The sequence below is a fragment of the Pantherophis guttatus genome, chromosome 7, assembly GCF_059756535.1.
Source record: "Pantherophis guttatus breed Tessera chromosome 7, ASM5975653v1, whole genome shotgun sequence".
Taxonomy (NCBI): domain Eukaryota; kingdom Metazoa; phylum Chordata; class Lepidosauria; order Squamata; family Colubridae; genus Pantherophis; species Pantherophis guttatus.
This window is the reverse complement of record NC_142069.1, coordinates 87,461,360-87,477,669: the sequence shown is the minus strand read 5'-3', so window position 1 is coordinate 87,477,669 and position 16,310 is coordinate 87,461,360. Positions and strand designations below refer to the sequence as shown.

The following is a 16,310-nucleotide window of genomic DNA, read 5'->3' as shown; positions in this document are numbered from 1 at the left end:
GGAGCACCCACAAATTATTCCACTGATTGTGCCAAAGGTGGTTTTTCAAGAGACAATTGGACTTTCTGGTTTTTCTTTGAAGATGTTTCGCTTCTCATCCAAGAAGCTTCTTCAGAAGTTCTCATCCAAGGAGCTTCTTCAGAAGTTCTCATCCAAGGAGCTTCTTCAGAAGTTCTCATCCAAGGAGCTTCTTCAGAAGTTCTCATCCAAGGAGCTTCTTCAGAAGTTCTCATCCAAGGAGCTTCTTCAGAAGTTCTCATCCAAGGAGTTTCTTCAGAAGTTCTCATCCAAGGAGCTTCTTCAGAAGTTCTCATCCAAGAAGCTTCTTCAGAAGTTCTCATCCAAGGAGCTTCTTCAGAAGTTCTCATCCAAGAAGCTTCTTAAGAGAGCTGAAGAAGCTTCTTGGATGAGAAGAGAAACGTCTTCAAAGTAAAATCGGAAAGTCTAGTTGCCTCTTGAAAAAGCACCTTTGGGACAACCATGACCTGGATGACTGAGAATCTCCATAGACATGTTCCACTGATTGATTGTTCTCACTGTCAGAAATTTCTCCTTAGTTCCAGGTTGCCTCTGTTTTTAATGATCTCCCACCTGTTACTTTTTGTCCTGCCCTTCAGTGCTTTGCAGACTAGGTCAATCCCTTCTTCTCTATGACAGCATCTCAAGTACTTGAAGACTTGTATTACATCACCTCTCATCCGTCTCTTCATTAGACTAGCCATACCTTCCAATTCCCTCCATCACTCATCATAGGGTTTAGCTTCCAGATCCCTGATCATCTTTGTTGCTCTTCTCTGCACTCTTTCTAGGGTCTCAACATCTTTTCTGTATTGTGTTGACCACGATTGGATGCAGCATCACCAGTGCAGTATAAACCATGCTCAGCTACTGGATATGAAGAGGACTTAGAGCTGTGGACATTTTGAAAATTCAGAACAGAGTAGAGTAGAGTAGAGTAGAGTAGAGTAGAGTAGAGTAGAGTAGAATAGAATAGAATAGAATAGAATAGAATAGAATAGAATAGAATAGAATAGAATAGAATAGGAGTTGGAAAGGACCTTGGAGTCTTCTAGTCCAACCCTCTGCTTAGGCAGGTAACCTCACACCACTTCAGACAAATAATTATCCAATCTCTTCTTGAAAATCTCCAGAGTTGGAGCATTTACAACTTCTGGAGGCAAGTTGTTCCACAGATTAATTGTTCTAACTGGCAGGAAACTTCTCCTTAGTTCTAAGTTGCTTCTCTCCTTGATTAGTTTCCACCCATTGCTTCTTGTTCTACCCTCATGTGCTTTGGAGAATAACTTGACTCCCTCTTCTTTGGGGCAGCCCCTGAGATATTGGAAGACTGCTATCATGTCCCCCCTAGTCCTTCTTTTCATCAAACTAGACATACCCAGTTCCAGCAACAATTCTTCGTATGTTTTAGCCTCCAGTCCCCTAATCCTCTTTGTTGCTCTTCTCTGCACTCTTTCTAGAGTCTCCACATCTTTTTTACATCGTGGCGACCAAAACTGGATGCAATATTCCAAGTTAAGCAAGGAACCCACCTTACATTTCCATTTAAAGAAAGATTTACAACTCCACAATAGAAATCTGCCTTGAATGTTGTTTTTTTTAAAGAGAACAGAGAACTTCCTGCCTGAAGAAACCTTGATTTAAAAGAAGGCTTAGGATCTCGTACAAGCACAACACGTCTCTGCTATTGAAAGAAACTTTGTTCAGGCTTCCTCATAAGCCTGACTATTTTATATTTCCAGACCTAGCAACCTAGGAAGCATTTTCATGGCAGATCTTAAGCGGTAGGCTGGTTGATCTGAGTGATAGCACAGTCTTTCTAAGGACTCGGCCCTAAGCAACATTTTAAATTCAGCTTACTTACATATCGATGCAAATCGGAGCAGCTGACCAGTCTAAAACTTGGGTGAATCAACTGTTTAATGCCTTCAAATTTTGAAAAATCAGAATTTTACACCAGTTTCTACGTCTAGAGATCAGTAAGATCCTTATCCCATCATAAGGCCTATTTCTAAGGATCAGTCAATCATAAGAATGCCAACCTCTAAATCTCAACTTTATTTTATAAATCAGAAATTACTTAAGAAATATTTCACAAGCCTGAACTTCTTTACACCTTTGGTCCCTAAGCAATCCATACGTTTAATTGCCAAAACATTACATTCATCATTCATAGGTACGTTGAATTTGCCATAAAAGAATTTCTGTTCTTTTAAACTCTGCCTGACCTGAAGGCACAGCTGCTTCTGAGCTCTGCCTTGCATTCAGACATCTGTCATCACTTTCAACTTTTCACTCTTCCAGAAAGACAGAGAGAGAAAAAGAAGAAGAAGAAGAAAAGAGAGAGATCAGAACACCGAGAGCTTCTATAATGGAGACAATTGGGTCCTAGTGGGTCTAATCACATTTGGCCAAATAAAGTATATAATTCTATGTTCTGTTCTATTCTGTTCTGTTCTGTTCTGTTCTGTTCTGTTCCACTCTGTTCCGTTCCGTTCCGTTCTGTTTGCTTCGATTCCGTTCCGCTCCACTCCACTCCACTCCAACTCCACTCCATTCCATTTTATTCTACACTGGAGGTTTTTAACAAGAGATTGGACAATCATTTGTCTGAAATGGTATAGGGTTTCCTGCTTGAGCAGGGGGTTGGACTAGAAGACCTCTAAGATCCCTTCTAACTCCTCTTCTCTTCTCTTCTCTTCTCTTCTCTTCTCTTCTCTTCTCTTCTATTTATTGGTTTGATTTATATGCCGTCCTTCTCCGGAGACTCAGGGCGGCTTACAATGCGTTAAACAATAGCCTTCATACTTTTGTATATACCTGCTTAGTAGGGCTTTCGCCTCCCACCCTAAGTGGTGTTCTATTTTATACAAAGTCAGCTTATTGCCCCCACAAACCGGGTCCTCATTTTACCTACTTCGAAAGGATGGAAGGCTGAATCAACCTTGAGCCTGGTGAGATTTGAACCTGCAGTAATTGCAGGCAGCTAGTGTTATTAAACAGTGCTTTAGTCTGCTGCGCCACCAAGGCTCTTCTCTTCTCTTCTCTTCTCTTCTCTTCTCTTCTCTTCTCTTCTCTTCTCTTCCCTTCCCTTCCATTCCATTCCATTCCATTCCATTCCATTCCATTCCATTCCATTTGTTCTCAAGTCAGAACTAGAAATATTGCTGTGTCCTTTTCACATAAAGGGTTATTGTACTTGCTTGAGGCCATGTGGGCAGAAAGTGTTTCAGATCACAGCTGGATCTGTTCCTTGTTGCCTATCAACTTAGACCCATTGAATTAAGTACTCTTTAGTCCTAAGGAAACCTTCAGAGGATTTTAAGATAATCTGAGAATAAACCTTTGTGACATTGTGCAAACTCATGGATTTCTTAAGCTGTGAAGGAGGTGGGTTGTTTCCCCCCCCCCCCGAGTAAATTCAAAGCCTTTATTGTCATTGTACATCATGTATACAACGAAATTTGGTCTACTGGTGCAGTCCATACAAACCACATTTGGCTGAATTTGCACAATCTACCAAGCCAAAATAAAGAGACCCCCAATAGCTAAATCCATGCCCTGTGATCAGCCTAACGAAAAAATGCTTTTAAAAGTAAAAAAACAAAAAAGCCTCTGATGATCGCGCGGCTCAGCTGGGATCATCAGAGGCTTTTCAAAGCATTTTTTTCTACAACCTCTTGGCTGAAGAGGTGGTAAACAACAGTGAGAACCATCTACCCATGGAACAGAAGTTGCCTTTGGAAGTTGTGGGAGCTTCATCACTGGAGGCCTTCAAGAAGAGACTGGACTGCCCTCTGTCAGAAATGGGGTAGAGTATTCTGCTTAAGCAGGGGTTTGGACTAGATGTCCTCCACGGTCCCAACTCTGTTAATCTGTAAGGCACATCACTCTTAGGAGCTTCAGTTAGCTATTCCCAACCATGTAGTCTTATATTATGGAGTTAGTTCTGCTTTCTCTCTCCTTGGTGAGATTTTCCTGGAAAGAGAACAGACAGAAACCTTACAATCGTGAGGTGAAATAATATTTCATCTCCATCAAATCCCAAGAACGGGGCAATTGTTCCCTTCTCACTTCTGAGATCAAAGAAGCAGGTAAGTGTGAAAAGCACAGGGCGTGTACAAATAACTTTTCTGTCAGCTCGTCTTCCTTCTTGATGTCTGGCAATTGCAGAAACCACTTGGGTGGTTGATGCAAGGAGGTGGGGGGAACTGAAATCCATCAGACCACGAAAAGAATCATCTTTGCCGAACCCCCAAATAGGATCAAAGAGAAGATCTGTGAAATGCTACCGGTTTGGTCCGGTTCGGCCGAATCAGTAATGATGGCAGTGGGTAGTTCGGAGAACCGGTAGCGATGGCAGTGCGAGGCTCCGCCCACTCACCTGGTTGTCATTACTTCCTGGTTTTAATCAGGAAGTAACCTGTTTTTTTACCCTCTGCGCTTGCGCAGAAGGGTTTGTGCATGCACAAAGGGTCCACGGCGCATGCACTTCCGAATTGGTAGGGAACGTAAGTAGATTTCACCCCTGTGTCTACCCCTTTTCTAGGATAAGAAGAAATGTTTCACCTGCAATTCCAGGCATCCCTATCACCCACTTTTCCAAACCAACAGTCACTTTATCGAAAACGTGGTTACCCGTTCGGAACGCGATTGGAAGAAGTGGTGGCAATCTGAAAACGGTGAGTGGCTTCAGCCGGTTTTATTTCTTTAGCCAATTGGCTTTGGCTGTTATCTGCTCGACTTCCATCTGACAATTTCACGAGCGAAGTGGCAAATCCCTGTCTGGACAGAAAGGTTAATACTTGGTTGGTAGCAAAGTCAGGTTCTAAAATTATCCAACGAAATCCATTGATGGCTCGGTGCCTAACATCAAGCAGAGTGACAGCCATTTCCTACAAGACACATGTCACATTTGGATAGCAGATTTCAATCATTTGCAGCATCATTGAATATCTTCTATTTAACAGAATAATAATTCCACTGGTTAATTGTTCTAACTGTCAGGAAATTTCTCCTTAATTCTAAGTTGCTTCTCTTCTTGATTAGTTTCCACCCATTGCTTCTTGTCCTGCCCTCAGGTGCTTTGGAGAATAGCTTGACTCCCTCTTCTTTGTGGCAGCCCCTGAGATATTGGAACACTGCTATCATGTCTCCCCTGGTCCTGCTTTTCATTAAAGTAGACATACCCAGTTCCTGCAACCGTTCTTCATATGTTTTAGCCTCCAGTCCCCTAATCCTCTTTATTGCTCTTCTCTGCACTCTTTCTAGAGTCTCCACATCTTTTTTATAATTTTATAATGGTGACCAAAACTAGATGCAGTATTCCAGGTGTAGAATACCTGGATGCTAAAGATGTAAATATTTTAAGGTTTAAAGATGCTAAAATGACACTAACCCATTCAATTCTGTTGGAGAAATGCAACAAGCAAAAATAATAATAATAAAATAGGATCAAGAAATTTTACATTTGAATGGTTGTCATTTTTAATTCGATTCTCTGTCTGTGACCCTAATACACCAATTCATTATTATCCAAAATTAATGGAATCAGATAGAATAAAAATGTGTGTTTTGTAAAGCTTGAGCATTGGGGGGGGGAATGTTCCTTGCAAAATAATTGTGATTGTTCTGCTATTAATCAAGACAATTATAAAAATTGTTTGAGAGTTGGAAGCATAAGCCATCAAATTGAGTTAGTTTAACCATGCCCCCAGAAAATTTACCTCAGAGGTACCACAAAATGTCAATCCCCTGGCCATTTTCTTTTGAAAATAAAATATATCCTTGAAGTGGTTTCTAGAAGGTAGACTCTAAATCAGTGATGGGATTCAGCCGGTTCGTGATGGTTCAGGCGAACTGATTGTTAAATTGCTGGCTGGCCCTGCCCCGCCCCTTCCAGGAGTTCCCATGTGCCCCGTTTTGGCTCCCTGATAAGTGCAGGGAGGTCTATTAGGCCCAAAATGGGGTGCGAGGGGGTTGCGGCGTGCCCCCCCTGTGGCCCGTTTTTGCTCCCAGGGGGTGCAGGAAGCTAAATGCTGCCTGTCACACCCTCTGGCCACACCCATCATGCCATGCCCACCCAGCCGGTCATTAGGGCAGAGAACCGGTTGTTAAATTATTTTAATCCCACCACTGCCCTAAATGCTATTAATTCATCAGAAAGGGGAAACCACAAATATTTCCTGTTTTTGTTCTTTTTCCTATTATCTGCATCTGGCTTATTAATTCGCAGGTGTCGACCATGTCAGTATTCAGCTGGACTTGGAAAACATGTTTCAGTTCAGTCACCTTATTCTGATTTTCAAGGTACCAAAAATACAGTATTTAAATTATTTAATCGCTTGGTAGAATTGTTTAGAGCAGGTAACATTCAGGTAACGTCTGCTTTTATCTTGTTTACAATCAACATTGTGCATCTCAGAATTACTTAGCTGCTGTTGACTAGGACCTGCGATCACCTGGAAGGCAATTTACCTTTTGCAAAAAAAAAAAAAAAAAAAAAAGATACACACTTCTTGTATTTCATTAGTGGGGAAAAGGGTTTTTTTTTTTACTCCTTCCAGCATTTTTTTCATATTTAGGACTTCCTAAATTTAGCCTGTTTAGGATTTCAAAATGGGCGCTTTAGCCTGACTTCACGATGCCAAGTTCTGCAACCGATCTGAATAAACCGTTCATGCTTCAGCTAACATTTCTAGCAACAATTCAATGAGACGTATCGTCTCCTCAGCTTTTAAATCTGATTTAATCTGGCTAAGACTTGCCTGTGGCAACAGGTAAAATGGGAGATTTGCAGTATATGTTTTAGCAGGAATGCACAGACTGATTGCATTCTATTATTGGCTTCGGTCCGTGATGGCACGTGGAGCCATATCTGTGGGCACGCGAGCATTGCCCTAGCTCAGCTCCAGCGTGCGTTTGTGTGTCGGCCAGCTGATTTTCGGGCCTTCTGGTCCCACTGGAAGTCGGGAAATGGGCTCTTTCCGACCTCCGAAGGGCCTCCGGGGGGATGGGGAAGGCTGTTTTTGCCCTCCCCAGGCTCCAAGAAAGCCTCTGGAGCCTCGGGAGGGTGAAAAAAGGACCTACCAGGCCCACCATGCCATCGTGTGCCAAAAGTGGGGGGAGTGGGGGAGGTGTCGCACGCACATTGAATTATGGGTGTGGACATGCGCATGCGCAATCCCCCCCCGTGCTTCCCCCGCTTTTGGCACACAACGGCAAAAAGGTTAGCCATCACTGGCTTAGGTAATGGGTCCCCAATCCCCGGTCCGTGGACCAGTACTGGGCCATGGCCAGAGGTGGTATTCACTTACCTTCACTATGGTTTCGTAAATAGTTCGTAAACTGGTTTGCTTTGTTCACACATGGCACCTCTGCGTATGCGCAGAGGGTCAAAAACGGGACGTGATGACATCCGGTGGGCAGAGCCTCCCGCAGCCGCCGCTACAGGTTTGCCCGAACCGGATAGAACCAGCTGAATGCCACCACTGGCCACGGCATGCCAGAAACCAGGCCCAGCGAAAAAGCGAAGCCGCATCCGCGGGATGCAGGTAGCACACGAAACCTTGCTCCCTCCAGCTCATGGAAATACCTCTTTCCATAGAACCGGTCCCTGGTGCCCCAAAGGTTGGGGGCCACTGGCTTAGGTTGTTTACCAATACTTGCAGCTAATCGATCTGATCAGCCCAGGATCAAGTGGCTCTATTTTTTTGCAACCAGCTGGAAATGTTTCTATGTCAGACCCCAAATAAATACACAGACACACACACACACACAGAGGTAATCCTTGATTTACAACAGTTCGTTTAGTGACCGTTCCAAGTTACAATGGTACTGAATAAAGGGACTTATTATGACCATGTTTCTTCAGAGAGCTGAAGAAGCTTCTTGGATGAGAAGCGAAACGTCTTCAAAGAAAAACCCCAGAAAGAAACCCCAGTTGCCTCTTGAAAAAAAGCATCTTTTTTGGGAATGATGGATTACAATTCTGGTAGCCATGCAGGAGGGGGGGGGAACCAAACCAGATTGGAGACATGACATAAATAAACATTGGGCACCGAATGTTTATTTTTGATTAAGTGTCATAAAAGTTTCTAGGTAACAGGCTTAGTTCCACAACAATCTATTATCATCTGTGGTTAAAACTTGAAATCCAGTGGTGTCCCTTTCTTCAAATATAGGTCAGATTCTTCTTAGGTCATTGCAAACTTTTGAAAAGAGTTTTTATAGGGGCATGGTGAAAACTTGAATTAGGATTAGTTAATGTAGGAAGTTAGCACCCACCCCTCTCCTAGGAAAATGAGGTATTTTAGGAAATATTAAAAGGGCAGAATATTTCTCTTAAAAGCAGGGGTGAAATCCAGCAGGTTCTGACAGGTTCTGGAGAACCGGTAGCAGAAATTTTGAGCAGTTCGGAGAATCGGCAAATACCACCTCTGGCTGGCCCCAGAGTGGGTGGGATTGGAGATTTTGCAGTATCCTTCCCCTGCCATGCCCACCAAGCCACATCCACCAAGCCACACCACGCCCACCAAGCCACACCCACAGAACCGGTAGTAAAAAAAAAATTGGATTTCACCACCGCCTAAAAGGGAGGCAGAATCTCAGTCCTCTCCCACTTCGTCAATGGGCCATTAAGGCCTGGGCCAGTCTCTTCTACATAGATCTACCTCCTTCAGGCAGAGCCATAATAGGACTTGTCCAAAGCCCTTTCATTACATCATCACCCAGCGAGAGTCAACCAAGCCTAGGACACAGACAACTTACAAAGTTACCCCTGCACGGCCCCATGGGAGTCCGACAACCAATCAGAATACAAGCTCAAATTCAAAAGCCCAGAGATGGCACAAAACCCAGGCACTCTCAGCATCTCTCCCCTCCCCTTTTTTTTCTTCTTCACCCAAGATCTTCAAGGCATGTGATTCTGTCCGCCATTAAAACCATCTTTCCAAGCTTGTTTCCAGTGTCTTTCTTCCCCACTTGGAACTGAACCCAGAGGACATTTCTTCCAACATTAACAATCATAAATAGACAGTAGCTTAAACAATTCAGGGTCTCCGATGCTTACATGTTCAGAATATAAAGTCATACCAATCTGAAGGTGTATGTGTGTATCTCTTGTAGACTTTTCGTCCTGCCGCCATGTTGGTGGAACGTTCCGCAGATTATGGTCAAACCTGGAAGGTCTACAGATATTTTGCACAAAACTGTGCTGCTGCTTTTCCTGATGTTCCTTCAAGGCCGCCCAAATCGGTTGGCGACCTTGTTTGTGACTCCAAGTATTCAGATATCGAACCGTCAACCGAAGGGGAAGTATGTATATAATTTCATTTTTGTGATTTTTTTCATTCTCCGTGCAATTACAGGGTTTCCTGCCTAGGCAGGGGGTTGGACTAGAAGACCTCCAAGGTCCCCTCCAACTCTGTTATTCTATTCTATTCTATTCTATTCTATTCTATTCTATTCTATTCTATTCTATTCTATTCTATTCTATTCTATATTCCATTCCATTTCATATTTTCTATTCTATTCTATTCTGTTCTATTCTATTCTATTCTATTCTATTCTATTCTATTCTATTCTATTCTATTCTATATTCCATTCCATTTCATATTTTCTATTCTATTCTATTCTATTCTATTCTATTCTATTCTATTCTATTCTATATTCCATTCCATTTCATATTTTCTATTCTATTCTATTCTATTCTATTCTATTTCATTCCATTCCATTCCATTCCATTCCATTCCATATTTTCTATTCTGTTCTATTCTAGTCTATTCTAGTCTAGTCTAGTCCCTTCATTTCCATTTCTATTTCTATTCTTATACTTATTTTTTGATGTACGAATCTGTTCAAATTTCCTTAAAGTCAGAAAACTGCCGGACAGTTTTTATGGTTCGTTCTGTAGTTAAGTATAGTTAGTCCTCAACTTACAACAGTTTGTGTACCCCAACTGAAGAGGAAATGCTACTAACTCAACTGCGCAGAAATGGATAAACTCACCTTGGAACTCAAGGATAAAAGTGAAATATTGTACTATAAAATCTGGGCAAAATTGTACGAATGGTTAGATAAAAGGAGGATAGCCGACACAAATGTGTAGTGTTAGACTGGAATTATTTATTTATTTATTTATTTATTGGTTCGATTTATATGCCCCCCTTCTCCGGAGACTCAGGGCGGCTTACAATGCATTAAGCAATAGCCTTCATACCTGCTTACTAGGGCTTTCGCCCCCCCCTCCAAGCGGTGTTCTTTTTTATACAAAGTCAGCTTATTGCCCCCACAATCTGGGTCCTCATTTTACCTACCTCAAAAGGATGGAAGGCTGAGTCAACCTTGAGCCTGGTGAGATTTGAACCTGCAGTAATTGCAGGCAGCTGGTGCAACATAATAGCACTTTAGTCTGCTGCACCACCAAGGCTCTTTTTTATATACGTTATTATAGATAAATATGTATGCGAATTGTATAGCTAGGTATATGTAGGTATAGATATGTATAATTGTACAGGAATAAGGTATAAATTACTATTATTATAATACTGTTTAAACAACGTATAAGGTGTAAGGAATATATTATTATATTATCATTAGTATATTATGTATTAGTTTAAAGTGTTGGAAGATGCTTGGGACCAGTGATGTCATATCTATGTCCAACATTTTTAATTTTGAAATACTAATAAAAAACTTTTTTTAAAAAAAAAAACTTACAACAGTTTGCTTAGTGACCGCTCAAAGTTACGATGGCACTGGAAAAAGGGACTTATGACCATTTTTCACAATTACGACCATTGCACCATCCCCATTGTCACATGTTCGAAATTCAAGCACTTTGCAACTGACTCATACTTATGACCGTTGCTGTGTCCCAAAGTCAGGTCATCCCCTTTTGCGACCTTCTGACAAACGAAGTCAATGGGGAAGCCAGATTCGCTTAACAGCCGGGTTACTAAGTTATCAGCTGCAGTGATTCATTTAACAACCATAATAGAACAATAGAATAACAGAGTTGGAGGGAACCTTGGAAGTCTTCTACTCCAATCCCCCGGCAAGAAAGCTTGTAAAATGGCACAAAACTCACTTAACAAATGTCTCACTGAACGACATAAATTTTGGGCTCAATTGTGGTTGTGAGTCGAGGACTACCTGTACTGGCAAGGAGTGAATTTCAGATCAATCTTTTCACGCGCTTATAAATATCATTTTGGATTTTGACAGGTTATTCTCAAAGTTCTGGACCCCAGTTTTGAGATAGAAAATTCTTACGATCCGCACATCCAAGGTAGGAACAGTTGGGATTTGAACAGTCCTTTACCAATTTGGAGGAACTGGTAGTGGCTCCGAGGCTAAGACGCTGAGCTTGTCGATCGAAAGGTTGGCAGTTCAGCGGTTCGAATCCCGAGTGCTGCATAACGGGGTGAGCTCCCGTGACTTGTCCCAGCTTCTGCCAACCTAGCAGTTTGAAAGCACGTAAAAAATGCAAGTAGAAAAATAGGGACCACCTTTGGTGGGAAGGGAACAGCGTTCCGTGCGCCTTTGGCGTTGAGTCATGCCTGCCACATGACCACGGAGATGTCTTCGGACAGAGCTGGCTCTTCAGCTTTGAAACGGAGATGAGCACCGCCCCCTAGAGTCAGGAACGACTAGCACATATGTGCGAGGGGAACCTTTACCTTCACCTTTACCAATTCTTCTTTGCTTTGATTCATTTGATAGCTCAGTGGTAGAACACAACTGTTAATAAAGTGAGGGGACCTTGGTGCTCTCTGAACTTGCTTGTTTTCTTGGAGACGTTTCATGACCCAACTCAGTAACATCATCAGTTCTACCTTAGTAAGGAGTGTTGTTTGCTGTCAGTTTATAATCCGGTGACTTGCCTGTCTCTGTGGGTGGGAGCAGTCTTAGGATTTCTTTAGTTGGGCTGTTTACTGTTGGTTCTTTGGCAGTTTCTTGATTGGCAGCTTACTTGATCGTTGGTCTGAAGCAGGGCTGGGTTTCACATTTTTTTACTACTGGTTCTTTGGGTATGGCTTGGTAGGTGTGGCATGGCTTGGTGGGCGTGGCTTGGTGGGCTGGGGAAGGATACTGTAAAACTTCTATTCCCTCCCCACTCCAGGGGAAGGTTACTGCAAAATCCCCATTTCCCCCCAATCAGCTGGGACTCGGGAGGCAGAGAATAGATGGGGGCGGGGCCAGTCAGAATTTTTACGACGGGTTCTCCGAACTACTCAAAATTTCCGCTACCGGTTCTCCAGAACTGGTCAGAACCTGCTGAAACCCACCTCTGGTCTGAAGTTAACCTTGGAGTGAAATGTCAAGGAATTCCTAGAGTCTTTTTGTCTACACACATAGACAGTAACAACATCTATAGACTATGCAAAAAAGACCATCAACCAGCCAGAGGTAGGCAGCACACGAATTAACAACCGCTTCGCCCAGCACTGAAAATGTGAGCGCGCGGGGACGGCTAAAAAACGTGGCTAAATAGGACAGCATAGCGCCGGAACGGGTGCCCGCAGGTTGTAACTACCGATTCGCTCGAACCAGTCCGAACCAGCAGCAGCCCACCACTGCAACCAGCCCAAAAGAGAAAAAAGACTCCAGCACCTCTCCACCAACAATCAGATCAGCACAGATTAATTCCAAGGTTACAAGGTGACTCTGGGTGATTTGCAGATTATAAAACAAATTAAAAATAGTTAAAAAGATTTTTTTAAAAAATATAAACAGCACAAAGTTAAAATGTGATTAAGAACGGTACAAAACCTGAACTGAGAGAGTTAAGAGCCCAATTGGACAGGAATGAGGTCCTTTCACCCTATCAGCTACTGTTATGGACGTTGTTGTAATAATATATCGATATAATATTACGTCCGCCATTATGGATATTATTTTGAGCTGAGCTGATTTCAAATTTCCCCAAATTTTCATTGCAGAGCTGGTTGCTTTTACAAATTTGAGAATCAATTTTACAAAGCTTCACACATTGGGGGATATTTTACTTGGAGAAAAGAAACGGAATCTTCTGGGAAAATACTACTACGCCCTTTATGAAATGGTTGTTCACGGGAGGTGCATGTGCAACGGCCACGCCAGCCACTGTGGACCTGGGGAAAATCTGCGAGGGGATGTCTTCCACGAGCCTGGGATGGTGAGTCGAAAAAGTTCTCTTTTCAGAAGACTCCTGTCAACTCGCAAAGCATCCCTGGCCTGCTCTCGAGTTGCCATAGGCAGGAGGGACGGGAAAACCAACTTTGCAGCTGCAGCGAGGCAGTACGTCAATCAAAACAAAAGCACATTCCAGCCATATCTCTGTCAAGGCCATCTCCGCGGTTACTCACAGTGGCCGGAGGGGAGTGATCTCTACAATCTGCAAAATTGTAGTGTATGTATATATATAGAGAGACAGAGACAGAGACAGAGACAGAGACAGAGACAGAGAGAGACAGAGACAGACAGAGACAGAGACAGAGACAGAGACAGAGACAGAGACAGAGACAGACAGACAGACAGACAGAGAGACAGAGAGAGACAGAGACAGAGACAGAGACAGAAAGAGAGAGAGAGAATAGATAAAGAGACAGAGGCAGAAATATGGAGTTGATAGAGAGATAGAGAGGGAGGGAGGGAGGGAGAAAGGGGGGAGAGGGAGAGAGAGCACAATAGCAATAGCACTTAGACTTATGTACCTCTTCATAGCGTTTTACAGCCCTTTCTAAGTGTTTACAGAGTCAGCATATTGCTCCCAATAATCTGGGCCTTCATTTTACCGACTTTGGAAGGATGGAAGGCGGAGTTAAACTTGAGCCAGTCAGGATCGAACTGCTGAACTGCAGGCAGTTGGCAGTCAGCAGAATTAGCCTGCAATAGTGCATTCTAACCGCTGCACCACCACGGCAGAGTTTCATAAAGATGGGTAATGACGTATGCATATAAATGTAGCCATTTTATTGTGGATATGCTGTTCATCCTTGTGGCCCATGCCCAAACTTCATGTCTAGCAGGCCACGTCAGAGGAACGCAAAGCACCGGAAGTGCCAACATGCACTTCCATAATATTCATTGATGTGTTTCAGGTCCACGGAAACTGCCTTTGTGAACACAACACAGACGGTTTGTTCTGTGAACGATGCAAAGATTTCTACAATGACGTCCCTTGGAGGCCGGCTGAAGGATCCCAGGAAAATGCTTGCCGAAGTATTCCAGTGATTGGCTTAATTTTTACCAGATTTGTGGATAATAACCACCCATCACCCTGCCAAATCTCCATTGGAGTGGCAGTGTCAAGTGCCGGGAAAATCAGGAGATCCAGGCAGTTCAAATGAGCATAAAGATTTATTGCAAGCTTAAGCTCTCTACAAGAATCTGGCCAACTAACAGTCAAGAGAAATGAGTGGGAGATAAGAATAGAAAGGAATTCAAAATGGGCTGGACTTAGATTTCTTGTGGGTGCGCATGACTGATAACATGTTTGACCCTTCAGCCTGGTCATCTCCTACAGGCAGACTGAAATTTCATGCTACAGGTAGTCCTCAGTTAACAATAGTTCATTGAGTGACTGTTTGATTGGACGATGGTGCTAAACGAGGACCCTAGCTCCTCCAAGTTGCAACCATCACAGTGGGTCCTGGTCATGTGATTCGGGTGCTTAGCAACTGCTTGCAATTATGATGTTGCAGATCCCACGGTCATGTGATCGAGAACAAGCAAAATCCATAGAGAAGGCGGAAGGAAGTTGTAAATGGTGATCGAATGACATCATGCCTAACAACCGCAATCGGAACTGCGGTAGTAACTCGGCGCAGTCACACTTCATTAACGGTTTGTGACCCCCATCTCACAGCGATGGAGTTTCTGGTCCCAATTACAATTGTTAACTGAGGGCTAGCTGTATTTTACTTTAATTATTTATATCGATGGCTAACTCACAATTGTGACTTTGGGTCAGTGGTCGGCAACCTTAAACACTCAAAGAGCCACAAAGGTCCTAATCGGAAGCCCCCTGTTCAATTCTGGAGTTGACCAGAAGTCCGGTTCCCCCACCATAGAGTCTCCACCTAGCACAGAGTCCTTTTTCCTCGACCTGTCCTAATAGAAAGCTCTATCAATTGTGGAGCCAATCAGTGACAGGGAGCCACAGCAGAGGGATGAAAGAGCCACAACGGCTCCAGAGCCACAGGTTGCTGACTCCTGCTCTGGGTGGTGTAAATGTACTAAAGCAACAGCTGCAAATAGAATAGAATAGAATAGAATAGAATAGAATAGAATAGAATAGAATAGAATAGAATAGAATAGAATAGAATAGAATAGCCTCCCACCGGCCGGTACGCTCTCATAGAGAGGGGCTCCTCCGGGTGCCGTCAGCCAAACAGTGTCGATTGGCGGCCCCCAGGGGGAGGGCCTTCTCTGTGGGGGCAACCACTTTCTGGAACGAGCTCCTCCCGGAGATACGGAGGATCCCGGATCTGCGCACTTTCCACCGTGCTCTTAAAACCCTCCTTTTCCAGCAAGCCGGCCTGGCCTAATTTTCTCCCCTGTTTTATAATTCTTTTAAATCAAAATTTTAATCTGTTTTAAATTATTGGGATTTTTAATTGTCTCGGGCTAAATTATTTAATTTGGTTTTAATTATGTTTCTAACTTTTGTATTTATGTATTTTATTTTGTGCCTGTTCACCGCCCTGAGTCCTTCGGGAGTAGGGCGGTATATAAATTTAATAAAACAAACAAACAAACAAATAAAACAAACAGCACAGCAGAGCAGAGCAGAGCAGAGCACAGCACAGCACAGCACAGAACAGAACAGAACAGAACAGAATAGAATAGAACAGGAATAAAGAATAGAACAGAACAGAACAGGGAACGAAACGGAACAGAACAGAACAGAACAGAACAGAACAGAGCAGAATAAAATAGATGCATCTGGTTCTTATTGGTGTGTGAGGGCCCCGTTATGTTTGCTTTCTCTTTCAGAATGTGAATGCAACGGTCATTCAGAGAGCTGCCACTTTGATATGGCCATGTACCTTGCTAACAACCGTACCAGTGGCGGAGTTTGCGATGACTGTCAGCACAACACAACGGGGCAGCACTGTGGACGGTGCAAGCCTTTTTTTTATCAGGATCCCCAGAAGGCCATGGCGGATCCTCATGCGTGTGTCCGTAAGTGTGAAGCGCTTGTGAGATAATCCAGAGGGTTGGATTCAGACAATTCGTGGGACTTGCTAGGTTTAACTCGACTCGTATCAATTTGGGCGATGTTTCCAAATGTTACGTTGCTCCTT

The 16,310-nt window shown here is 43.2% G+C and overlaps 1 protein-coding gene across 3 annotated transcripts in view; it reads left to right on the top strand.

Annotated features, from left to right (window-relative positions):
- LAMB4 (laminin subunit beta 4) overlaps window positions 1-16,310 on the top strand; it is a 66,111-nt gene that overhangs the window by 10,343 nt on the left and 39,458 nt on the right. For 2 of the 3 annotated variants that reach the window (XM_087873374.1, XM_087873375.1), the window contains exons 4-10: window positions 4,568-4,700; window positions 6,254-6,327; window positions 9,145-9,333; window positions 11,245-11,308; window positions 12,963-13,177; window positions 14,103-14,223; window positions 16,000-16,188. In XM_087873374.1, coding sequence (XP_087729500.1) covers window positions 4,568-4,700; window positions 6,254-6,327; window positions 9,145-9,333; window positions 11,245-11,308; window positions 12,963-13,177; window positions 14,103-14,223; window positions 16,000-16,188 — 985 coding nt within the window. The remainder of the gene's footprint in view (window positions 1-4,567; window positions 4,701-6,253; window positions 6,328-9,144; window positions 9,334-11,244; window positions 11,309-12,962; window positions 13,178-14,102; window positions 14,224-15,999; window positions 16,189-16,310) is intronic. The other variant, XM_087873376.1, reaches the window with a different exon arrangement.